The following is a 27,971-nucleotide window of genomic DNA, read 5'->3' as shown; positions in this document are numbered from 1 at the left end:
CATGGGATGGTACCAGTCATAGTTATTTCTCAAGGGGGCATTTATTTGAGGTGTGATATTTATTTATTCAAGTGGAACCTCATGATAAATTGGGGGCTCTTCACTGCCACAAGTTGAGGAAACACAGTGTATCAATCCAGTCTTACTAATTAGCCATTCGCTTCCTCGCCAATTGTGGTTATTGAACAAAGTGGTGGAAGCCACTGTTGGAGTTTCCCCAGTGGATTCTCAGGGAGGGAATGCTGGCGTCTCCTCTGCGGACAGACATTGTCTGTGTGTGCGTGTGTGTCCTCGCCTCGGCGGTTTAGGTGTTCCCCCACCCACCTCACTCGTGACTGTAGAGCTGTAACGCGAGCTGAAGAGAAGAGGCAGTCGCAAGTATACTCGTGTGGTGCTGGTCGAAAGCCAGGCTCCAGTTATTGTGGTGGAAAATAAACCTGAGGTGTGTCCGCTGTCGCATCAGCACGCGATCGCGTCGGGCGTGGCGTGTCAGTGAAGGTAAACGGGACAGCGTGAGTTCAGTGTTGTTGTAAACACACGCGTTCCAGTTATGACAACGTGAAGGATTGCAGGTGCTTTTCAAAACAAACTTCCAAGTCACTTAGGCACATAGGAAAAAAACCCAAAAACTTTGTGCTGTCGTATCAATTCAATTTGCAGTATAATTTAGCGAAAGTAATGCAACTTTATATTGTATGTTTTTATTTAGTTTTTTTTCTATTTCAAGTTTTTATTAATTTTGGGGGGTTTAAATTATTTTTAAACATGTTTTAATTTTATCTACATCTATCTATCTATCTATCTATCTATATATATATATATATATATATATATATATATACACACACACACAAACACATTACATACATACAGTATATAGTATATTGATTTTTTTAAATTTAAATAGCAGTTGTCTTTTTTTTTATATATTTGTTTGACCGTTAAGAATGTCTAAATGTTACTTAATATTTTTATATCGTATTCATTATTTTGTAAAGATTTTTATTCATACAGTGCTTCATTGTCTTTTTAAATTCGTCCTCGTTAAGAAAGCTGAAGTTACAAAGTAAAAGTTAGTTTGATAATTTCATTATGACACTTAAAAAAATCAAAATGTCAATTTTATTAAAGTTCTAATGAAATATTGTGTTATTTTTGTTAATTATTTATGTGGTGAAGAATTGTTTTTACACTTATCAGAATTAAGAACATCTGAATGCTGCTTTTCATTCCAAAAAATGCTTTTGATTGGAGAACAATATGGATTTTTCTTTTGTCACTATTTTTCACAATTTATGTATTTTTTAACTATTTTTTTGGTTTTGTTGTTATAGTTTTTAAGGGAAAAAAAACATTTTAAAAATACATTTCAAGACATGCTTTCCATTGGACAGCGACCCTATGGTGCACCAGCATTAATGAAGACAATTACTTTACCTAGTTTTTGGGCATTTTTACAAATTTGGAATTTGAAATTTTGATCACTTTAATAATTAAGAACACAAGGATACCAACGCTTCTCTAATTTATACAAATAACGCTATTAATTTGTATATAGCTTCATTCTCAGTGAGTTATGGTATAGCGTTTCACAGTATCCATTTTGGACAAGGTGTTCCTGCGTCATCGCCTGAGGTTATCAAACTGTTTTGGTTTTGTCACTTCTTTTCTTAAACCCTTTTTCCACACCCTGTGTCCCCATTTTCCTGGCTGTCAGGCAGTTGTCACATGAAAACAAAGGCGAGGATGAGGTGAAGAACACATAAGCCTACCTATGCAAATCCTCCCCCTCATCCGAGGTGCACACTCACTCTCCTTCTTGCAAGGCTTTTTCTAAAGAACGTTCCAACCTCCTTTCTTGAAGCGGCGTGCCTTTTAGCACATGCTCTGCTTCGAGGTGGCGTTCGCCTTAACTGTCAAGCTCGCGTGGCGTGCGAGTCGACAGAATTTCGAGGTTCGGGTTATGTCGATATTGCTTTGAAGTCAGATAAAATAACGGAGGGTTGTCTTTGTCATAATCAGAGCTGTGACCCTATAAGATCAAAAGACAGGAGTAGATGTATTTATTAAAAGAGTCACAATGGAGCAGAATTTCGTAACTCAGTCAGCATTTATTTTCGTCGCCGCACGTGGCTCATGCTTCTTTTTTAAGTTGGGCCATTTTTTTGTCACCATTCATGCAGCCATCTGCTCCTTTACAAATCAATCATAGCATGTTTTTCTACGCTCTGCCGTGGCTTAACGCTTCTTTCTTTAAATTGCACCATCTTTCGCTCTATAGGTCGTTATAGCGCATGTGGGTGGTTGGGATTTCAATCAGTAATTTGATTTTCAGCTTTCCCCAATCTGTCGCGGATGTGGTACGGCATCAGTTCCTGGTAGGACTCTACCTCGCTTCTAGAGGAGGGTTGCAGTGAAGAACACTATACGTTCATACGCAATCAAAATTTAGCATTACCCATTTGTCTAGTTTAGGTGGTTCAAAATTTTCAGCCTCGTCCAAGTTTGATCATATTGCTCCCATACTGGCCAACATGGATTGGCTCCCGGTCCACTTGAGATGTGATTTTAAGGTTTTGTTAGTTATAAAATATTACATGGTTTAGCACCCTGCTATCTTGCTGACTGACGTAGTGTGTTCCGTCCCTAAAGCTTCGTCCGCAACACTCTGGTCTTTTGGTGACGTCGAGAGCCAAAAAGAAGTCCGCAGGTTCTACAGTACAGCTGTGACCGCAGTAGAAATGTTTATATCTCGACTTCAGATTTATTATTACACTTTGGCATTTAGTTAAAGTACACATTGGCCTGTTTTACCGCCGCTTCTCTTCACTCCTTTCCTGCTTGGAGAGGGAGCTGAGTGGCGATTCTGCATCGACCGACCGGCCCAGGTCATGAGGAACTACCTCTTTCCTGAAGGAATCTACTTGTGACGCTTCATCTAATCTCTTTAAATTGACTTTCATGCCATTTCAGCTAACATGGTAAAGCACCAAACTATGTGATAAATGTTGCCCACTTGACATCCATTGCAGCCTGGCCATCCTGGAAGGGGCGGTCCCTCCATCTGTGGTCCCTTCTCAAGGTTTCTTCTTTTCTCCCAGAATGGGGTTTGGAGTTTTTCCTTGCCCGGTTGGGGGGTTTAGATCACGGGACTTCACCGATCTTTACGTTCCAAACTGTTTCAGTCACTCTTACTGCAGTGATTGGGCGCTCCACAGATCGGTTATTACAGCAGCACAAGCATCTGATCGTGATATCAGTCATCGTCTGATAAGATTATTATTTGTAACGTTGACATTGATCATTAATACATACAGTCATTGTGTTATTATCATTGGGTTATGGGGGATTCTCATGGACCTCATTTTTATAGCTAATATTAGAATACTTGGAAAAAAGACAAACAAACAAAAAAAAAAACAGCACAGTGGGTATTTAAAACTTTCGCGGACTTCCTGCAAGTGTTAATTGCTATTCATTCAGCTGCGGTTGCCAGACAAAGCATAGTAAAATCATCTTGGAGGGGAAAAATAGGCCAGCAAATGAGTTCTATTGTGTGAAAAAGTATTTTGTCCATAGTTGTAAAAGACAAGGTATGGTATTTTACCAGTCTGACAAAATAACAGCAGCTAATGAGCTTTTCTATGCGTTTTTTTTTTTTTGGGGGGGCTGACAATCAGCATATTCCCAAACCTGCCCTGCTTGAGAGCCTCCTCTGCAGTGTAGAGTATCAGGGATCGATTTGCACGCGGCAGAGTGAAAACCATTCGTCTTATTAATAATAAATTAGCAGGTTATCATTTTCACAAGGCGACACTTAGCGGGAACATGTCTGATGCCATAAGAGTGGCTGGGTTTAATGGAACACTACCATTTAGGCCTTTTTTTTTGCAGGCCATTAGCGAGCAACATGTTCACAATTAATTCAAAATAAAGCCACCTTGCCCTTGTTAGTTATTTACCTCAATGAGATTGAGGCACTTCAGGCTGTTTAAGCCAATAAACATTATGTCTCCATTTGTGTTTTGCACATAAAAATGGAAATGTCTATGACCTATTACAGTTTCACATTCCTTGGCATGCTTCGCCCACACGCTATGGGGGGAAAAAATGTAAAAAAAAAAAATTTCTCACAATTTAGCATAACCCATCTGTGGAGTTCATCTGCTTCAACTTTGGTAGGTATGGCACAAAAGCTCTAGGACGGTCGTTTTTGATGGACCCATGGAAATGGCAAAATTACCCTGAAATGGTTGCTCTTTTTCTCCGCTATTTGGTCAGAAACCGGTGTTTTTGGTGAAGCCAACCCATGTTCTACGAGTTAAACGCTGAGTGAAACTGGCTTTGGGGCTAAATTATAAAAAAGAATTACCAGTGGTTGCGACTGACCCAGTTTTGGGGAGCCACACCTTAATCATGAACATATTTCAAGAGGGCCTTGCAATCAAATGGTAATTTTACCCATAGGTGATCAAGGAAATGTGGTCAAATGCCCACCCCGAATATTTCCCTCTCATTGCCCCCTTCTTCCCACGCAACGATTTGATTCATGACACAGCAATAACAATTTTCTTTTCCATGTCGTGCCGTGCGAGGCGGAGACTGCCGTTTCACCAAAGTGAAACTCGACAAGCGACATTGCTGCTGAGATGCAGTCCAAACACTCTAAACCCATAGCGGCAAGAAGCAAAGAGAAAAACATCAAACTTTCAGTACCCCAGCGTACCATGAATAGGCAAGGGGTTGGGGGTTGGCAATAGGGTAGGGTGAGGGCTTTCTATCAGGCCTCACAGCTTTCGGTGAATTATTCAAGACAGCAGCGAGAGAACAAGAATTCTAAGTGCAATTATCCTTCCCTCCTCTCTTCCCACTGTGAGTCGCCGTTATGTAATGGCTTTCATTTTCTCCAGCTCGACTATGACTTAGGGAGACATTGCTAAACATACACATACTCTCCCCCTCTTTCGATGGCCTAATAAGCACCATGTAACGGAGAAGAAAAACAAGGGCTGTGATTTCAGGACCAACCCGACGCCTGGAGTGGCCATCCATCCATTCTCTACCGCTTATCCGAAGTTGGGTTGCGGGGGCACTTCATTGAGCTCTTAAGGGGGGATACTGAGGCGTTCCCAGGCCAGCCGAAAGACGTAGTCTCTCCAGCGTCCAATAACAGAATACTGATCAGGTTCTGATCGGGGGGGGGGGGGGGGGGGGGGTTCCTCCCAATCACTCCCTTCCACGTCTCACTCTCATTGCCCACGTGAGCATTGAAGCTCCCCAGCAGAACGGTGCAGTCCCCAGCGGGAGCGCTCTCCAGCACCCCCTCCAAGGACTCAAAAAAGGGTGGGTACTCTGAACTGCTGTTTGGTGTATAGGCACAAACAACAGTCAGGACCTGTCCCCCCCACCCGAAGGCGGAGGGAGGCTACCCTCTCGTCCACCGGGGTAAACCCAACGTACAGGCGCCGAGCCGGGGGGCAATAAGTATACCCACACCTGCTCGGCGCCTCTCACCGTGGGCAACTCCGGAGTGGAAGAGAGTCCAACCCCTCTCGGGAGGACTGGTACGAGAGCCCAAGCTATGTGTGGAGGCGAGTCCGACTATATCTAGTCGGAACTTCTCGACCTAACACACCAGCTCGGGCTCCTTTCCTGCCAGAGAGGTGACATTCCACGTCCCTAGAGCCAGCTTGTCTAGCTGGGGATCGGATCGCCAAGGTCCCTGCCTTCGGCCACCGCCCAGCTCGCACTGCACCCGACCCCTATGGCCCCTCCAACAGGTGGTGAGCCCATGGGAAGGGGGACCCACGTTACCCTTTCGGGCCGTGCCCGGCCCGGCCCACTGAGTGCAGGCCCGGCCACCAGGCGCTCGCCTTCGAGCCCCAGCTCCAGGCCTGGCTCCAGAGGGGGTCCCCGGTGACCCCCGTCTGGGCGAGGGAAACCTAGATCCATTTGTTTCTTTCTTCATAGGGGTTTTTGGACCCGTGCTTTGTCTGGTCCCTCACCTAGGACCTGTTTGCCATGGGTGACTCTACCAGGGGCGTGAAGCCCCAGACAACTTAGCTCCTGGGACACACAAACCCCTCCACCACGATAAGGTAACGACTGCCAGGAGGGGGCCTAGAGTGGCCATTTACAATACAAATGTTTTACAAAAAGTACAAAAACACAAAAAGTATTTTACTTTTTAATAGCAATGGTGTGGGTGTCCCTGGGACAACACCATTAGTTTGATTTTACCTTTAGAATTCACATAAACGTGTGTCCAACCTACATTTAGGAGAACATGACTCACCCCACCCTTGGTGATTTGTCAACTCACGTGGCAAATCTTCAGCAGACAGACAGTCAGCTGTTGCACATCATCATACCTTGTTTTGTTAAACCAAGTACCAACAACCTTCCATACTAAACGTAATATTTCCGCTTAGTATCTCCATTCGACGCTATAATTGATCTTGAAATGCGTAGTTGCTTTTTGAAGATGGGCCAGGACCCACAGTATGCTCAATATAATCGCAGATAATTGCTTCTAATAAACAAAATGCAGACAATCTTGGGACAATAAATAAAAAAAATTTCCACTGGGTATCTCCATAATTGTCCTTCAAATGCACACCTGCTTTTTGAAGAATGGCCAAGACTCACAGTACCCTCATGACAATTCAAGATACTTTCTCGTTAAACACACAACCTTGACTGAAAGTAAATGACAAGGCTAACTTCAAAATAAAAGCTTAACAAATAGTACAATGGACATGAATGCCTTGTTAGGCTTTTATTTTGAAGTTAGCACTCGTAGCGGGTTGGCGGCGTGTTACTGTAAAGTATACTAGGAACAATCGCTTTGGCAGCTGGCTTGACTTCGACTTTTTGACTGGAGGCTGGTCTGACCGCAATTTATAACGCCATCATATGCAGTTGCCACAAATATCATCAGTACACCACCATCCCAAAATCATGTTCAAAAGCTAATTAATTATGCAAAAAAATAACAATAAAATTGTACAATAAAGCGTCAGTTTGTCGCCAGGGTAGACTCGTGACAGTCACCTGACCAATTTTCAAAAGCAGTTTAATCGGCAAAAATGAATCGGCACACATTGAGGCTGACAGTCTGACAGTTGCATTTCTGACCGATCCATTTTTAACAAACCAAATGTGGAACAAGGCAACAAGCTACTGTCGGTTTGACGTCACTTACAGTCTGCGGCTGCTGACGTTTTCGCCCAGTGTGGCGCTGCCCCGTACGTAGATGAATTATTCCATTTATTTCTTATTCCATGATTGTAATATTAGTCAGAGTACAGTGTTTTGATTTGTGCTGGCACAAACTATGTATTTTTGCAAAAACATATTTTGGGTTTAGTTCCCCTTTAATGTTTTCTACGAGCATCTCCATTCGACGCCATAATCCTTCTTCACTAGCGTACTGCTTTTCCTTCAGAAGTAGTCCATGACTCACAGTACTACCCTCAGGACAATCACTGATATGTTGTTTTAATTCATGACCTTGGATAACAAGCGCAATGTTTTTGACGAGACTCTCCATTCACCACCAGAATTGTCCACCAAATGCGTATTGCCTTTTTTTAAGCTGGGTCAAGACAACTCAGCACACTCAAGACAACCACAGAAACTTTGTTTCAATAAACCAAGAGCTGACAACCCCCCCCCCCAAAAAAAAAAAAAAAGTTGTTTTCAATGTGTATTTGCCGCCAGAACTGTCCTTCTATTGTATGCTTCCTTTTGAAGACGTGGAGAGACTCACAACACCCTCAGGACAGTGCAGATACTTTGTTTTTAATAATCCAAGCACGAAACCCTTGGATAATAAACAACATTTTTAACGAGCATCTCCATTTGTGGAAGAACTGTCTTTCAAAGTACGATTGACGCTAAATTGAATGTGACTGTATCAATACAATCATTGCTATGCTTTGATGACATTGGGAGATTTGTGGAGGAACATAAAGCACTTGAAAGTGTCCGGAAGCCATTGTTGCATTCACACATCATTCAGACACAAATTATGAATGTATACTTGTGACATAATGTGACAGCTTTGATAAGACAAGATTGTTCCATAATGCTTCTGGTGCCAGTTTTGTTTGCCGCTAACGTATTGAAGAAAATGGTACACGCCAACATATCGATTGCTGTGATGTCAGGCACAAATTGTGTACACAACACAATATTAATATGGGTTTTGCATATAAGGAATGCTTGCATGCAAATCAAAATTTAAAGGGGAAACCATTTTGAGTACATGTGGTACCATTGTGATGGAAATCTGAGCTAGTCTGCTAAGTGGATACTAGTATTGGACGGAGGGAGCTTTGTTAATGCAGCTGGTCGGGGTTCCGTGGTCACCTTCACTACAATTAATAGATCAATGCGGGCTAAATGTTAAGTGTATTAAATCATCCCAAGAGGCAGAGGGGCTCAGCTGGCAAGAAGGCGTCCCAACTTCTTCAGGCATCCCATTTTGGGGGCGGGAGGTTGAGCTCATCATCCATCACTGTGCAGTCCTACCCTAAGCCCCACTTGTAACCCCACTCACCTAATTAATTTGCCTCCCCTGGATTAGCCCTCCCTCGGTGACCGACCATTGTTCTTGTCATTTTGACCACACCACCCATTTAGTCTTAGGTCATTCAACTCCCCGGTAGCTTCACATAAATTACCTTACTGTAGTAATACGAGACGGGAAGACATTCAGGCTTTCCCGGCTTTGCCTTTTGTGATTCTAACGATTTAACCACGTCAAAGGCTCATTTCTGCATTATGTTAGATTCATTGGATACGGAGCAAGGATTGCCGTGTCACTGGAAATGAAAAACAATGGGCAATACGGTGAGTTATTGGTTAGCTGTTCTGAGGTTGTGGCTTCTAATTTCAGTCGCTCCAGGATGGAGTTCAGATGCTTCCGTGCTTGTCAGATCAAACATTATACAGGTGTGAAGCAAGATACCCATAAATTTATGACTTCACGTTAGCCTCAGCTGAGGACTTTCCGCTTGAAAGCCAAGCCTTCGCTTGAGTGCGAAAGATTCCAAACGACATCCGGAGGTGGCTAAGTGTCAACTGTCAATAAAGCTATTTTTTATGAACACAAATTGAAATGCCTTCCTCGTTGTGCTGCACTGATGAATCTGGGACACAGCGGAAGGTTTTGGGTGACTGCCTCGAGCCCCGCTATCGAGCTCCCTAATTAAACTATTAATCTCACATCATTAACCTCCGCAGACCCCGTCTATCCGCCACTTTGTGACAGTGCTGCACTTTGGCTGATGAAAACAACTCCATTTCCTTTATTTTGGTGACGCGATTATTCTACAAATCGAGTGTATTGCTTTTTCCGGATCAGTTTCCTGCCACCGGGGTCCCTGTAGTCCAACTCCGGCAGCCCAGGGACCGCAGCTGTGCGCTAACTGCATTACTCTCTCCAAGTGGCTCTCCAAGGTGGATATGGTTACCTTTAATTAAAAGATAATCAATTTCTCTGTCCCCCGTTTGATTTTAAACCGGGTGACCATATGGACCGTTAAAAAAGAAAAACGAAACAATCCAATTTCCAGCCGCCCAGCTGCCCGTCTGGTGCCCCCCCCCCCCAGTCCACAGACCACTTTGGCACGTTCATTACATCACCGCATTGTAAGAGCTTTTCAAGATTGCCAATTTAATCTAAAAGCTTGTTTTACATGGCACCGTGTGGGGAGCTGGTGTTTTGGTTGGGAAATTGTTATTTATAGTAGTATTTAATACTTCTAGTTGCAACCAGTAACTCACTATTGCTATGAGTAGATTTATACATTTCAAGGTTATAAGATTGTCTTCCCCAGCTTTTAATGTTTAAAGCGTGCAGATATGCAACAAATTAAAACATCAATGATAGGTTAGTGTTTATAATACGGTTATTCATTCACCGCCAGAACAGTCCTCCTTAACACACACGTTCAAAAACGCAGTTCGCCGTTTCCTTTGATTTAATAAGCCAAGTGTCGACCATCTCTGAGCATTGTGTGAGCACACTTTTCGCAGAGTCTGGCTGATGTGCATGGGTCAAAGCTAGCTAAATTAGTAATCAAACTGTAAATTATCTGGCTTTCAATGTAAAATATTCATTAGCCATTCAGCATTCATAAAGTCACCTATTCGCAGATATATGTATTTGGGGGGGGGGGGGGGGTAACCTATCTCCTGTTATTCGTGTTTTTTTGGACACACGCTCCCATTAATTTTGACATCTTAAATTTTTTGCTTTTCATGACAATAATAAGAGGGCAGCCATTATTCACAGATTTTCGTTCGCTATTCGCATTCGGGCTCGGTCCATATCCACTGTACGCGGTTCTAATATGGTAGCTATAACACAAAATCTCTACAACAAGTTGGTTTTTGAAGGACCGCTGGAAATAGCCCAAAATATCCCTAAAATGGCTAAGTCAAACCAACATGGCTTTCTGTGTTTTTTCAGCCATGGATTCTTGTGCCTTTTTTGTGGGCCTACTCGTGATAGACATGGTGTTCAAATTTCATGTTTGTTGCTAAGAGAAACTGACTTCAGTGTAGGGCTGGGGGAAATTATATATATATAGCGAATAATTTGGCTAAGTCAACAACGTTTCCGCCCCGGAAACACATTTGTGCTGCCGGAACCCATGTTTCACACGGACATCTATTGTAGAACGGACGCAGTGTCGGGCCAATAATAAACTTGGCCAAAAAAAGACAAAGCGTCTCTAAGTGATTTTTAACACACTATTAGATGTGTAATGTACATATAACATGATAAGTATGGGTGAGCTGCATGGTAGTTAATGTTTTTTGACCTAAAATAGTAATCGCTAGCGCGCTAATGCTAATCGCGATTGCTAACCATTTCACATTGAGCATTTTGCTGTCTCAAATTATGTACACCAAGTTTATACCATACACACAATACCAATATATGCAATTTAAGGAATGAAGTCCATCTCTCATAAAGAAAAATAAAGTGCATGTTAGTATTTTTTTGTTGTTGTATTTATTTACTATTTTTTAGTAATGGGGGAGGGGAGGGGGGGGATTATTATTCGATTATTTGATCAATAATCAATCAGAGAATCTATTCTAAAGATTCGATTGTGACAGCCCTACTTCAGTGGGGTGTTTTATGGGAAGCCCTAAAACCTTTCTGTCATTGATTTGAATTGCATGTTCCTTTCTCAATTTAGCATCACTCATGTGTCTCGTATACGTGCTTCAATTTAGGTAAAAATTGGACAAAACCTCGAGGACGGGGCTGTCTTTGACGGACATGGCTGACTTGGCCTATCTTTTCAGGTATGGGTTCTTGAGATTTTTTTTCGCTCAAATTTGATAGTGAAAATCTCTATATTAAGTTACTTTTTTTTTTTTTAAGGGAAGCCTAGGATATGGCCCAAGAGGTTTCTAAAAATACCACTTCAAACCATGGTTTCCAGCATGGGTTCCTGAGACTCTTTAGCGGGTCTACTTGTGATAGGGACATGCCAACCGAATTTCATGCTGCTGGATGAAACTGGCATCCAGGGCGTAATTTTAAAATGAAACCGAGGAATGCTTTTCAGCCGTTTTTGGGTGACTTCTTATTTGCATGTATGACGAATAAGTAGAATAAAGCTGTCTTCGGAGACGACAACATGCAATAATTCTATAGGTGGAAACATATGTTTCGATATATAAAGTCACTTTAAAGGCACTAAGTTGATTAGGGTGGCATTGTAATCCTCGGGCGTGTACCCCAAGGTGGCCTTTGTGGTCGTCCTCGCATGAAAAGCTCGCCTAGATTATAACGTGAGGCACGCTGAGGCGACACATACATCAAAAGCTTATTAACGCCGGCGAAATAACTCACAACGGCAGCGCTGCGCAAAGATAGGTCTTGCCGAGAAGCCGGCCATGTGTGACTTTGAGGCCGACCTTGTGGGGCCCGAGGCCTATTGTGTACAAGTAGGGTTGGTGAAGAGCCCCCCTGCTTGATTAGGCTTCGCTCCCAGGGGAGAATCGATGGGGATGTCTGCGATCAGCACTCACTGTAATAACACTGCCTTGTGTGTACTCAATGACAACAAGACGAACAATGTCACCGAGCTGATAGTGCCGCCCGCCACTGGACTTATTTGTGCTGGCGAATCACGACGGAGCTTTAATTGTGCGGCGGAGCAAAATGAAGGGGCATTTAAAGACGACACACGTACTTTTGCATGTTGCGGCCACTCGACTCCGTCACGGAGGACCCTTCGCATGCCACTCGTTTCGAAGCCAGCTGCTTCAGAGCACCTCTGGCCAAGCGAAGGAACCGACAAAACATCCTAGGAGCTAAGACTATTCTTGGCCACATCCACACACAAACATTTCTTGCACATTTCTATCTAGTTTGCTTTTTTTTGGTCCCTGCCCACACGCAAACTGGGTGTCAGGTCACTGACTTTTGGGAAATCTCAAAACTCAGGAGTATGCACAGTGCACAGGGGAATTTTGCAGTTTTTATGAAGAATTATAAGACCCTTCATTAAATATTACCACTACAAGTGTGCAATATGGGCTCCGCTCTATATCCCAGTATTCTAAGTCATTGTGTGATCATATTTTGACATACTAGAATACATTTTTTTACAGTGATTGCAGGACCAACTACCAAAATATACCTTGTCTCTACAGAACAAAATCAAACACTGACTTTTACTCATCAATTTTTAGGAGGTGACATGACATTCTCACCATACACACAATGACAAAAACTACAATTTGTCGCAATTTAGGATTCCCCCATCAGTATTGTATACGTGGTTCAAATCTAGTAACAATCAAACAAAATCTCTTGGACACATTCAAGACCCCTAGAAATGGCCCACAATGACCCTAAAATGGCCGTTTTAAACCAAAATAGCAAACTTCCAGTGTGTATTCGGGCATGGGTTTTTGAGACTATTTTGTGTATCTTGTCATGACAGACATGCCTTCCAAACTTTTTGTGTTGCAAAGTAAGCTTTTTCTGAAGTGAAAAAGAAAAAAAAAAAATCAGGTGGATGCTTCTTAACAATTGTTTCCACACTAACCCTAAAATGGCCATTTCAAACCAAAATGAGAGACTTCCTGTGTCTTTGACGCCATGCTCCAACCACACGCTATGATGAAAACTCAAATTCCTCACATTTTAGGCCCACCATCTGTCTGTCAAGCACGGATAGTCCAAATTCTGTAACAATTGGGCAAAATCTTTTCGACCAAGTTTGATTTTGACGGATCCCTGGAAAAGGCCAAAATGTCCACAAGTGGCCACTTTAAACCAAAATGGCTGATTTCCTATTTCTTTTCGGGCATGACTGTTATTTGAGACTATTTTGTACGTCTACTCATGATTCACCAGGGAGATTTTATGTCTCAAGTTTAAGGATAATCAAGGCCTAAAATCAAATTTCAAGACTTTTAGAAGCATGTCCTGAATATCATTTCCATATCAATTTATGAAAATACTACAGTATTTGATGTCTCTTTTCCAATAGTGACTATTTTTGGTTGTCGAATTGGCTAAAATTGCCTTAAGTCAGGATGGACTGTAAGCTCCCAGTTAGGGGTGAGAATCACAGTGGCTAACTAATCATGACAGTTTGCCAGTGATAATTTTGTGGGGAAACTGGACATCTGCTCAGTTGCGAAATCTGTCATGTTCATCATGACAGGACATACAGAAATCCATATGCACAGTTAGTTGGCCATTTCTGTTTGAGGGTGACGTTTTTCTGAGATTTTGGCCATTTCCAGGGTCGGACCTGTACCAACTTCGATTTTGGGAACATAACCGATTGCCACCGAATTTGAACCGTTTATATGAGACTGATGGGCAACGCTTAAGTGCGAGAGTTGGGAGTTTTCATCGTGAGGTGTGGGCAAAATTAGGGAAGAAACACGGAAATTTCAGAATTCTGCTCAAGAAATGCTCATCTTGACCACAAAATGGTCCCAAAAAATTATTTCTTCTAGTGGAATTACTGGATAGCTTTCATGTTCAGCGGGGAAATACGAGACATACAGATATTGTTTAATTGCCAAGCATGAGAATTTGTGGTGGCACTGCGGCGAAGACTGGGCTTTGCCATTGAAAATCAAACTGGACTAATTTCAGCACAGATGATCACATCCCTTCTAACAATTGATAAAGTAAGTATGAATCCAAACTGGTCGGGATCCCTTTAAGGCCACACTCTAGGATGTGGGTGGCGCCAAAATTGTTGTTTTGTTGTTTTCTGCTGTTTTTGAGCCCCTGAACTCGATCACTTTGTATCACAAGAGACAGACCATGACTGTGGTTTTCTTTTTAAGATTTCTTTAAGAATCTTGGAAAGAGACAGACTGAAGCAGTGTAATCATAAACCTGTCATGCACCCTTTCCCATAATATCTGTCTGCCGTCTGCACTATGACACAGGAAATCCAAAACCGGGACAATCAAGTTCACATAACTTGAGTTGCAGAGAAATTACAGGCACCACATTTACACAACCCAGCTATTAGTGGTAGGTGTTATTTTTGCCCCCCAACGGTCTTATTTTAATTCCACGTCTGCTCTGTGCTGGCGGTAATAACAGGTCTGCTGCTCCCTTTTTTTCCCACTGCGTGCATGCACACTAAAATACAAGCGTAGCTTAACCTCAGACCAGAGGCGGCCTTCAATGGGTTCCTTTTGGGTTTTATCTTCTTCTCAGTGGGAATTCTTTCTTGTGCGCCCATATCACTTATTCATTTTTGTGCGCCTGTGCTGCTTTATCTATAAAATGAGAGACAAGGGCAATATTGCTCTCGTGATCGAATCAATGATTACGCAATACCACAACCTGTGAAGGTTTCAAATGCGTGCAATAAGCAAACAAAAAAAATAATATATATATATATATATATATATATATTTTTTTTTTTTTAAATAAAACATATAAAAGGCTTGTGTTATGATCATAAGATAAAAATAAACTAATACATAAAAATAATTAAACTAATAAATACAAATGAATTAATACAAATATATAAACATAATTGTAAAAATAAATCATGACCAAATAATTAATAGAAAATAAAAAAATGAATAAAATAAACAACAAATAAGAATTTTATCAACACATTAAACTAAAATATATACAAATGCATCAATACAGAAATTAATACAGTAAATGATTAAACAATTAGTAAAAATAAACTAATAAATAAGTACATTAATAAACAAAAATCAATGAGCATGAACAAAATAAAATGACAAATACTAAACCAGGACTAAAAATAAATACAACAAATATGAAACAATAATAATACAGAATGTATATTACTAAAAATAAAACGACTAATAACAATACACAAATAACTAAACATTTTAAAGACAAAAATATAAAACTACATGAATAAAAGAAAACAAATCAATAAATCAAAAGGAAGTATAAAGTGTACTGACTAGTGTAAATAGGCATCCCACCAAGAAACGACAACGACAATGCACACAGAGTTCATGAAAGAAAGGGCCAGTTGTCATGGTTCAGGTGTGTGTAGGTGCTTGCGCGTTTGTGTGTGCATGTATAATTGAATTACAGCGACGCTCTGACAGCACAATTGGTGAGGTCACGTGTTGAATTAATTCCATCCCCGACCTTGTCTTGGTCGATGCAGAGCCTCTCAAGCCCCCCACCACCCAAAGGTGCGGCAACAGTGCTACATCCCATTATTCCAGCCCGGGCTGTCATTCACAGTGACAGCAGATGGAGGAGAGACACAGATGGCTCTATATTATAACACAGTGGAGCCTCAATATTGATCCAAGATGACAATATAACGGAGAAAAGAACTTTGCAGTGTATGCATTTCTGATATGGCCGCTCAGTAGTATACGGCGACAGTATCGAACAAAGCGACTTACTGTCTGCCACAGAGGAGATCACGGCGCAGCTGAGGAGCAGGGGCAGGATGAGACACACCCCTCTATGCGGGTGGGACGCCATGTCTCAAACTTGGCACTGCTGCTGCTCCCGCCCTCGGTCGTCGTCCCCTTGCTTAGACGCGTCCCGCTCTGACACGATCAAAGGCTAAAACCTGCAAGAGCAAAAACGAGCACAATTAATTATAGCAAATTAATATGTTTACAACAATGCAATTAAACCATTACAGACATTTTATCTCGAAGAAAAATGAACTTCTATGTTTTTGCTAAACAGGCGCTACTGCTACCTCATTTTAAATGGAAGAACTGGCATTTGATATTAAACTATCGGTATGTTTTACATTTGGCTAAAAACATTTGAGGGTTTCTGGAAGTAAAACAGAAACAAATGTGTTTCACTACATTGAAAGGGTTTGACTTGAGAAGATATAGAAGAAAATGCTATAGCAATATTCCATAATTTCCTTCGGGATCAATAGTAGTATATAGTAAGACGGTATAGTAGGTAGGTAGGCAGATCAAATGACCTACCTAAGATACCGTATCATGCGGGAAAGATACTGTGGTATCAATATTGTGGCCTAAATTACCATCCTACCTAACTACTAAACATACCGGATCATACAAAAAAACAATATTATAATGTCAATATTCAGGTCAGATTTACATGATTATTTAAATTTGTGTTTACCGAATAAAAATAGTGTATCATACAGAGAAAAAAAATTGTGTCACAATATCAGAGTTCCCTAGGTACCTAACGGTGAAACTGTATAATAAGAGAAAAAGAGATCACAATTTCAATATTCTGGACATAATTTCCCATGGGCTCACTTAAGAATGTATCTCCCTAGCTACCTACTAAATATACCATATCATAACAGAAAACAAAAACAAACTCTCAGTATTGTGGCCACAGTTTTGAACGGGATCATTTAACTATCTACCTACTTATATCTACCTGAGTTATTGTATCACAACAGAAAACAATATCCCGATCTCAATATTCCGGCAAGAGTTTCCTGTGGGATCAATGACGCATCGATTATGGCCAAAATGCTAATCATGATTATTAATCACAATTATTCATCATGTTAGGGAAAACATCTGTATTTTTACTGTGCTACTTTTCAACAAACAATATGTAAACAGTTGTCAGTGCAACATGAACCTTTCAAATAAATGGATTATCATTTTAGAATAAATGATAGATATTTTTTTAACTACCCAAGAATTCAAAATTTGCCAAGGGCTAGCTTAATAAAAACGGTATGTTATCATCTTGCTCTGAATCTGAAACAAGTCCAGACAATGGATGTTGAACCATTTCAAAGTACTTTCTCCTCATCTCCAATCTTTGCTGCACTTTCTCCTCGACATGATTCGCTCTCATCAGTCCACCGAGTGACTTGATGCTCCGGCTGCAGGGTGCGCTCGCTCGCGTGTTATTTAGGTAGCTTAATGAAGACTTAACCATGCGTTCGCCCCCTGGCGGTCGGGTTGATTAAATTGTGGAAATCTCAAAATCAGTATTCTGCTCCAACGCTACAAAGCACCCAAAAACTAATTCCTGCCCGAGGTAGGCGACAGTAAAAGCAAAGCGAGTAAAACCGGCAACACCGGAGCAGTCGGGACAACAAATGTCCTACAGTGTTCTAATTGATGGGAAGAATGTAAAACAACAAAAAGGAAGATGGTCGCAGAAGGGCTGTTTTTTAAAACCCAGATGCCCTCCCCCGAGGAACGCCGTCGACGTTGACGCTCTCCGTTAGGACGATTGCTGCCCCAGATGGATTTAAATTAACCAAAGTGCCGTGATGTCAATGAATGGCAACATGCATGCATAGCTAAAGCCCGACACCACCCACACTGCTGCCCCCCCCCGGGGGACCAACACTGCAAGCAGCAAGTGTGCCACAAATGAAGCACAATTAAGCAAGCCATAAAGGCGAGAGGATTGGTGTTAAAACAGTCGGAGGAAATGTACGAGAAGAACAGATGTCTGTTCCAAAGCACGCGGGGATTCTTTTTGTCTTTTTAGGAATTAGATTTATTGTAGGAAATAATAAGATCAAGATATATGACCTTAACTTTCTCCCCCTTATAGCCTGCAGTTTCTGCCTAATGCTATTACAAACAAAGTAACTGTGCATGCCCATAAATTGTACTAACAAAATTTCTTATCCTCTCACCCGTGGGGCATCTTTGATGAGGAATTGTAACGCTATAACGCAGAGCCACAATATGGTACGGATAGAAATCTTGTCTGTTCGTGGAATTAGAGCAGTATCTCCAGAGGACCTTTAGGGTAAAAAAAAAAAAAGCAAAGTTTTTTGAAAAGTTGTGTCTTGAAGGGCTTCGCGACAATGAATCTTAAAGTATGCGGCATTTTTTAATTTTTTATTCTTTTTTTTAAACACTCACTCAACTTAAGTCTATTCAATTCAGATAGATATGTTTGCGTGTCAGTGAGACAAAGCCTCCAGTGTTTGCAGTTGGTGTCGGGGGGGGGGGAATGCTCCATTCTCATCTGGAGGTGTTGAGCAGCGTGTTACTCACGAGGTTGTTTCAAAATTTTTGCGGGACATCTTTTCTGACAGCCCTGCGGGTGAATCGAGGGGGGGAGAAAAACAAAAGCCCAAGATTGTGGAGATTTGTTGTTTCTTCTTCGGTGAAAACGCAATTGAGTGGAATGACTCAAAGGAATGTAGTGAGTCACCTGAAACTTGGAGCCTCACCTGAGCCGTTAGCCTTGTTGCCACAGAGTTCTACAGTTTAGTGGGGCAAGCATTTTATCGCGTTTCTATCAGGGACAGGCATTTGATTAACTTCTCTTAAATGACAAATAACAACTGAGAAGTGATTATTTGAAACATATACTCGTTGTAATTAAAAAATAAAATGTAAACTCACTCATCGGTCGAGTATAGTGTTTCCATAAGTGTGGTAGGAGTACCACTTGTAATGCGCGGGCTCGCTCTAGTGGTACGCGAAAAGAATTTAAAAAAATGAAAATTGACATTTAAAACACGAAATACAATTAAACATATTAGAAGGAAGCTAAGAGCTATGTGACAGCTTATTTAAAATTTTCTTTAATCCAGTACAGTACTTTTTTTTTCATTTACAATACTTTTTTACCTTTCAAGTACAGTACATATTTTAAAGTTAAATACAACTGAACTGCACTTAAGTACGGCAAATGTGCTTTTTAGGAGTAAAACCTCAGCTGACTGTATTTGAATGTTAGCCCTTATGGTGGTACTTGGAGGGGTAAATATTTTTTGGGGGGTACTTGGTGTAAAAACTTTGAGAACCACTGGCAGAGTACACAAAGTTCAAATGTGGTGGCGATCAGTTGAATTCCCAATAACATCTGGTAATGGCCAAAATCTCAGAAAAATGGCACCTTCACACCAAAATGACAGACAACCTGTATATTTCACAGCATAGGACACACAAAACCAATATAAGCACATCAGGAAGAACAAAAGTGCCTCATTTGGTGTTTATCAGACGCACTATTGGGGGGTGATAATATTTTCCAACACTCCTTGGGAGCATTTCGTCATGCATAGCAAATCAGTCTTCTTGAATTTTCGCCACTATACTCGGGGTAGGCAAAATTTGTTTCACTTTTGAGTACGTTTAAGCCCCCCAAAAGATTATCTATCCTTTTCATCCCTACTGTGGATGTAACTTAAGATCCAATACTGACAAACTAGTTGACACCAAATAGAAAATTAACATTAATGGCTTTGGCACTGGATTAAAACAACAGCACTGTACTCAATTGACTGAAAACTTAATTGATTGTCGTTGATCGAACAAAAAAAACTTACTTTGCAGAACCCCTTTTTGGGGTCTCGAAACACTGCTTGTCGGTTGATTGGTCAACAAGTAACCCTGCGCGTTCTTTCATGTTACAGCGAACAATTAGGAAGAAAATAAAAAGTAAGAGTAAGACTGAAGGAGGATCCAAAATGTGGTGAGCTAAAACATTGCCGCTCAGTGAAAATGTAGCTATTAAGTGTTAAAAATGAACCCTGATGCAACACATTTATAATTAATTTATCTTCAAGGTCAGGGCTGCGCGGCGGACTCGCGGTAAGCAAGTCCGGTCCAGGATGTACCCTGCCTGTTGCCCAAAGTCAGAAGGGATAGGCTCCGGCTCCAGCTCCAGCTCCAGCTCCAGCTCCAGCTCACCCACAACCCGAACCGAATAAAGACAAGCACGATGGGAAATGGATGGATGGATCTTCAAGGGCAGATAAAACGATGGGAAGCGCCATTGCTAATACACCCCCAAAGGATGCCAAAGAAGTGGCTCACCAAGTTCTGCAATCAAAATAAAAACATATTTTCACACCCAAATTCAGCTAATGCCCTGAGTCGACCCTCCACAAAAAAAAAAAAAAAAAGGCGAATGTAGCTCGCGTCAAGTTTGTTGCCTGACAAATTATCTTTGACCCCGGTTTTCATGTGCGCTTCGCGTGCAGCGCGGCTGATAGAGTTGGCTCGCCGCCACCACTTCCAAACCTTTGGCGGTTGACGGCGGATATCTTCCGCAGCAGATGCCAGCGTCGGGCAGATGCTCTTCATCTTCAATGAGACAAATTCCTAGAGCGATGTTATATTCTTTATTTATTAACCGATTTAGTTACACGCCGTGCTTGCTTCAAACAGGAAACTACCAGGCTGTGGTGCGGTTTTAACATCGGTACAGGATGCTCATCGACGCCAGAATGAACCATATTGACAGACCGCCTGTATCCGGGACTCATCCACAGCCTCCAGAGTCATTTAAGAAGACGTTTTTAGGAGTCTGGTGAGTCCTGCAGCTAGCATGACATATGTGCTATATAAGTAAACAGCGCAACAGACAGAAGACTAAGAGGTTTAGGGATGTAATTAGATAGGCTACAATGAGACAGAGGAAGTCTCAAAATGGACAATGGTGGAGGACAAAGGGAAGTGTTTCAAATGAGTGGGAAGCGGATGCGCCCCTTCGCTATACGGAGTGACAGTTGATGTGAAACCGGTCCGTGGCACTAGAAAAAAAAAAATCGCCACATTTACATTGAGATTGTATGGGAGGTCCAAGTTGCGCGCCATTTGTAACCTCGAAAACTACCCCCCCCCCCCCCCCCCCCAGTATGCTGGTTGAGCTCAGGCTGAACAATTATTGATCGGCCGTGCTCTATGGTCGCCCCCTGCCTACGCTCGCATGCCTTCACACCGTTTTTCTTTTACTGGTGGCAAAGAGGCTTACCGCCAAGGGGGATGGGGGGGGGGGGCTGGTTGGACGTTGGAGCTGGTGTCTGTGTGTGACTGGGGGGCTGGTGTCTTTGCCTTCTGTGCCTGCCTGCTTAGTCATTTTACGGTGCCATCTGTCCTCAAGCAAAGCATCAAGTGGCGATGCCTTGGGCCATTTTTGCTCGCTGGGGCGTATTTGCCGTTGATGTACGCGTGCACATCTGCTGTTGGAAAATATTCTTCTGAGTGCAATTTCTTTAGTTAAATATGTACCGGTTGTTAGGTTGGCTGTTTTAGACAGAAAACTGGTTGAGGCTGAATCAACAGCACCCAAGTGGTGTACTCCAAGACTGCTTCGCTTCTTAGCGCTTTTGGAACCAATCAATTCCGATGAATAGGCCCTTCAAAAGGGGTTGGGGGGCCTCAACATGCCCAAAAAAGCTCTTTTTTTTTTTTTTTTTTTTGCAGTTTTAAGGGTGCCGAACTTGGAAAGTCAGACAAAAAAAAAATCATCCACGGACACAGTGGTTCCACTGAGTGGTACGACATTCGGAGGATATGTCTCTCCTAACAAGACGCACGAAAAAGTCTTAAGGACCCATGCATGAAACCGTACAGGAAGTTGGCCATTTTTGTTTAAAGCATCAATTTTGAGTGAATATTAGGGCTCCAAGGGAATCAATCCAAATGAGTCACAATCCGAAGCATTTCAGACATTACCCAACATTTATTGAGCCAAGGCACATACTGTATTTTACATTGAAAAATCTGACAGCAGAGCACCGAACAAAAAGCTGGCAAAAAGAAAATGTACTGAAATAATGATGGATCGGCTCATCTCAATTTACTTACTGAGTGTAAAATCTGGGCTCTCTTGGGAGAAACTAATTGCCTGTCATTATACATCGCTGGCATAAATAGATGAGCAAAGACACATAGTTTGCTTATTATTTATTGATTTATTTCAATCTTTGCCATCTAATGTGTCAGAGCATGCTGTCAAAGTTTGATCATTTTGAAGATTTGCCATGACAAAGGGGTTGCGAGGGCAGTTTTTTTTAAAGCATTGTATTGACAACAAAGACACTAGTTCTTTACAGCAATTAAATTAAGAATGTTTGCTCTTAGAGTGGTCGTCGAGGTTCAATTCCATTGGAAAATGCACTGTAATTTGTATACAGTTGAATGGCATTCTCATACTGAGGCTGCTTGTATTCCAGTTTGTACAATAGCGCATTATGCCTCAGGTTGTCAATATTTGACTCTCTTTACTCTGAACGGGACCTTAGCTTTTTTCATTGATGAATGTGTTTTACATTGAAGCCTGCCTCTTGATTCATTACCAGCCCTTTGCAGTGCAAGCCATTTTCACTTGTGACCACCAATAATCGTCCTCCAATTAATCCAGTTGAATGTGTGTAATCATCTCCACCATGTAATACACGGTCAGCATAATACCTATCACCTCTCATTCCCAAATTGATTTGCGCCAGCCCCCATCCCTAGAGGTGTAAATCCAGTGGGGCTTTATGGAGACGCTTGAGTTTAGTTAAATGTTCACTCATCCAGACTAAATGCCACACTGACATTGCATCATATGAGTGAAGCAACCTGCAACTGTGCAACGAGTTACCGCCGCGTCACCACTCGATTAGGCGTATTCAATCCCCGCCCCTCGTGCGTCACGGAAAGTGCGCCCTGCGTCGTAACCATGAATTTCTCACGTAGCTAATGGGGCCAGGTTACGTCACCTGCATGAACACACACCTTGACTCGCGTGATTTATTACAGCAGGGCTTGCATTGGATTGTAGGTTAAGATTAAGTTTTGTGTTTGGGTGTACACACACTGAACCATGCACGAGGTGCTAACCTCTTCACACCAACAGTCCTGTAGAACGACTAGAAATACTAACAGAGTCCAAAAAGAAGTCTACTGCAATGTGTCATGATTTTGTAATCCGTCCTCTCACCTGCTATTCATGATAACAGCCACCTTGCACAATAGAAATAAATGAATATAAAGAATAATAGAGTTCATAGCATGCTCAATCACGCATGGGCAGGAGCCACTACAAAAATTATATGACAGTACATTGCATTTGCATTTGATCAGGCGTGCCATGGACTCTATTCATTTTACGCTGTATATTATTTCTTGTTCTTCTGTTTATTTCTATTGTGCAAGGTGGCGGTTTTCATGAATAACTGAAGAGTGATCACAGAATCATGTGGCCATGTACACAGTCCTCACTTTCCCGGGTGCAACGTTTATTGTTTTTTTTACTCTGGATTATTTCTAGTCATTTTGTTTATGTCTATCGCACAAGAGGGTGGTTATCATGTGGAGATGCGGTAAATAACAAGATGGGGAGACAAGAAGCAGTCATGTCGCTTTACTCTCCACATACTGTACAAACTGAGTGTTTTCCTATCAAACAGCCAACCACTCCCCTTGAAGCCAACAACTCTTTTTGAATCTTTCATCTCGTGCCCCTCCCTTGAATATACACACCCTTGTTGAATGTCTCCATCTTATGGGTCATCACAGTATATTGGGTGGGTTTATGTGCCCGCCTGATCAAATGCAAATGCAATGTACTGTCCTATAATTTTTGTAGTGGCTCCTCTCGCCAGGTAATCATGATAAACTGCGCCTGGCAGAATAGAAATAGAAACAATGCTTAAAAAAACAGTCAAACTACAAATCATGCAATGTATTTCCATACATTTAATGTAAATGCTCCTCTCGCCAGTTAGTACTTGTAACTGCCGCTTGGCTGCACAATAGAAATAAACACAATGACAGTACGCCCTGAGTCAGCTCAAAGTGCGCTCTTCCGCTGCAGGGTCTTTCAGCTGTCTTCTTGGCAGTAAGGCGTTAACAATTAACCCCGTTGCAATCAGCTTGTAAACAGACGTGCCGTAAAACTCGATAGGTCAGGACGTTAGCCTTTGTTGGCTCGGATTTCAACGCGGAGCCTTGTCGCGGCAGTGGCGTATAAAAGACACGCACCATCAACTTTTCGCTTACAGCAAAAGTGAAAGAAAATAACGTGGCTATTTTACACTTGAATTTTACAATGCGGGGCTTTGCGTCTTGTTGTTATTCTCCCGAGGTTTGTTTTTATTTTTTATTTTTTTGGAAAGCGAGAAAAGCCTTTGAGGGCATGGAAAACAAACAAGAGCCATGTTGAAATTCTGCTTGTTTGTGGAGCTGAACACAAACCTCTTATCACCCCGGCAGAAGGCCGTCATTAGCTAGCCGCACTGTGAGCCCTGTGTATCTCAAGAGGCCCTTTAGACGAGACAACTGAAAATGCCAGAAAAACTGTCGCTTCGGTTCTTTGTTTACATGAAGAAGGTAATAAAATGCGGGTTGTGTTGTCGATAATTTTTTTGCTGAGGATTTTTTGGGGGAATGCTAAGAATTGACAATTTTCTGGAATCAATTCCTGATTAATGGAGTCTGGACGCAATGAAGACCAATGGTCCAATTACTTTAAACTAGTTTAGTGATCAGTGGTTAGCACATCTGCCTCATAGTTCTAAGGTTCGGGGTTCAAGTCTTGGCTCCTGCCTACTTATGCAGAGTTTGCATGTTCTACCTGTGCTTTTTTTTTTTTTTTTTTTTTTTTTTTTTTTGAACATGCATGTTAGGTTCATTGAAGACTGAATTAGCCATATTATCCATTGGTATCAAGGAAAAATATTGAGTGTAGTAATAAAATGGATTCTGGCCTCATTTTTGTTATAGCCTTCTTTTAAATAACCTTATTTATGAATGCAGCGAGTCACACTGACACAGGTATGTTTTTGGTGTACCCCCCAAAACAAAATACATAAATAAAACAAGATAGGGTTGACTGAATGTTTACTCACCAGCAAGGAGCTTCTTTCTAAGGATTTCTATTCAATAGGTGGCAATGAGGTGAAAACGGCCCCTAACTTTGTACAGGCACATGGACTGGGGGCATTTCAGGGTTTCATAATATTCAGCAGGTGTCTCCACTGTTCTAAATCAATTCCCTCCAGTCAGCCAGCGCTTAGTGTAGGAGGTATTGTAAATCAGATTGGTGTCAAGCCAGATTAGGGACTGTAACGGCCTGTGGAGTGGAACTCTTTGACCAGCAGGGACCCAATTCCGAGGTTTGAGTGATAGCAACTTTTTTTTTTACCCCCTGTTGTAATTGTTTGCCATTATTTTCAAATGAAAAAGAGACCGAGAGACAGATAACGATCGCCTCATTTTTAAGAGCAGCCCGGCTTGGCGCATCGTAGCAGCCAAGCAGGAAAATATATTCAACAGTAATGCACCAAATATTTGGCTACCCATAGTGCATTTTCGGTTTCGGACCAAAATACTTGTGTCACCGAAATAAAACAGCAAAAACAGGATGTTGTTATGACGTAAGCAAAACCTGCTGCCAGCGTGCGGTTGTGTACACTATATTGTTTTTTTTAATTTAAAAACAGCACGTCCACATTGAATAGTCACCAAACCTCCCTGCTTTCCGTTGCGATTTTGCGTCATCCCAGCTACCTACCAGGTACAGTTAACGCGAGTGAAAACAATGCCGAAAGAACGCTTGGTGTACCGTGTCAAGAAGCATAAGTCACTAATCATCGCCTCCATAACAGCGAATAAGCTACACGTCTGACAAGTATCGCTATCATGAAGCGAGGACGAGGAGTAATTAATGATGAAGAAGCCATGCTAATTGTTAAGCTGCTGTGACATGTAGTCGCAAAAACACAGTAATAAATATTTGGGTGATACAGTGCACTTGGTTACATAATGTAGATCTGGCTGGAACCGTGTTATAGTTGGGCAACCAACTTTGAAGAGCAAAACATCAGGCAAATCAGTAAGTGATAAAATAACACAGCCACACAAGGACCAGAACCGGAAACCAGCAATGAATTAGTACATCACTGCTACGCCACCTGAGAAATGGAGCCTATAAGTGTAAAAGTAAATTGATTTCATAAACATTTATGAGATAAGAGAATATAATATAAGTCCTACAATGGGTAAATTTGCCTCATTTCAGCAGCAATAGTGGATACAAGAAATACAAAAATAGTAAGAGAAGACATTTGGCTGCAACTCATCAGTCATTCCAAGGTTGATGCAATAAATTCATTCAAATAAATACTAAAGGCATAATTTATTGACGATTATGATTATAGAGTCATGATTATGTTGTTCAGTTGAACAGTATAATTGATTGATTTTATCCTTTTACATAAAAACACTGCAATAACTGTCCCGTGGTAATGTTCTTGACATAATTTAAAAATTATTAAAGTTCAGACAGACTGTTCTGGAAGTGAATTTCTATAGGTTGGCAGCTCTGCAGTAATAGCCATAAATGTAATTTTACAAATAATTGCCATAGTAATTTCTTTCAGTGTTTAATTTTTTGGGCCTTGTTTTTTTTTCCTTTTCGGTTTTGGACAAAAATTGTCATTTCTGTGCCTCACTAATAATGAATTTTACAAAATAAAACATGCCATAAAAATAGGTATTTGGGCAAAATATGCATGGACAACGATGGTCACACAATTGTTTATATGTAAATTTTGACTAGCTGTCCGCGTCCTACCCAGAAGGGGTCCGCAGCCCACTTTCGGGTACTGAGCCAACCATTGACACTCTGTGGACGGGTTCATTTGGCACAAAAGAATTCCACAAGAAATAGGCTGTGTCCCTCTCGAGGGAAAAAGCTCTCGCTCCATTTTGAACACAATTTTACTTCAAACTTATATTTGCTTAAAACGCACAACCGCTGACTAAAAAGATGAGGACATGCAATTGTAGCTTTCAATGCCCACATTCTTTCACGACTGTCTACCCAGGGCAAGACTTATTTCATTTTACAAGAAACTATGTCGAAACACAATGAGAAGGATTTGTGTGTGCAGTTCAAGGTTGAGTGAACACAACATTGGAGCAGAGGGTGAAGGGATATTGCTGCAACCGTGTGCACTTTCACATGCGTAAAACAGCATCACAACAACATTGCAATAGGATTGTCAGGTGTTTCTATCTCAGGAGGCAAATATTTCCAGGTTGTATTTGTACCCCTATTCTTAATTAACATTTGGAAGGGGGAAGAAACGGAAACTTGTATGTGATGCATGCTAGGGCAAATAATTGGGTTGTATTTGTAGAGGTGGATTCGGCTCATGAGACTTGTTTGGGAGTACAAATAATGACCGCTACCAGAAACGCACAACCATTTTAACATTAGCTCTTTGCCATGCCGTACGTCTTCAAAATTTGTTCCGTCTTTGGTTGTTTCGAGCCGGGCCTAAACTCTGCTTCTCTGGGTCAACGTCTCCCGCTCTGAGCCGTGAGCCAGTCTGCCTGAGCAGATGGGACCATATATCCCCATCACTCTCCAGAGGCCTGGGGATTTAAGATGTAAAAGAGACAAGTGGGAGAGTCGTTGAGACATTCCGCGTCTTCCTGACTCATCAAATAAGATCTAGTTCAGGCCCCCTTAAATCACTATTAATGTGCCACAGGGCAATTAGCTTCAAAGAGGATGTCCTTATACCTAATCCAAATCAATTTAGTTTAACACTATTTGAACAGTGAAGGACTCTCAAGTAGAAACCAAAGTACTGTAAGCCAACAAGATTTAGACATGTAGACATATTTCATTGCACTTATCTGTTCTAGGGTGAGCCGGAGCATATCCCGGGGAAAGGGGTACACCCCGGAATGGTCAACAGCGAATCACACGGCACATAGACAAAACT

At 41.6% G+C, this 27,971-nt stretch overlaps 1 protein-coding gene across 14 annotated transcripts in view; it reads right to left on the bottom strand.

The window, feature by feature from the left end:
* Window positions 1-27,971, bottom strand: part of LOC133411507 (receptor-type tyrosine-protein phosphatase F-like) — a 216,458-nt gene that overhangs the window by 119,685 nt on the left and 68,802 nt on the right. For all 14 annotated transcript variants that reach the window (XM_061693983.1, XM_061693982.1, XM_061693986.1 and 11 more), the window contains exon 2: window positions 15,925-16,097. In XM_061693983.1, coding sequence (XP_061549967.1) covers window positions 15,925-16,006 — 82 coding nt within the window. In that variant the 5' untranslated portion in view covers window positions 16,007-16,097. The remainder of the gene's footprint in view (window positions 1-15,924; window positions 16,098-27,971) is intronic.

The sequence above is a fragment of the Phycodurus eques genome, chromosome 13 (genome assembly GCF_024500275.1).
Source record: "Phycodurus eques isolate BA_2022a chromosome 13, UOR_Pequ_1.1, whole genome shotgun sequence".
NCBI lineage: Eukaryota > Metazoa > Chordata > Actinopteri > Syngnathiformes > Syngnathidae > Phycodurus > Phycodurus eques.
Note: the sequence above shows the minus strand (reverse complement) of the source record. Positions and strands in the feature narration are given on the sequence as shown.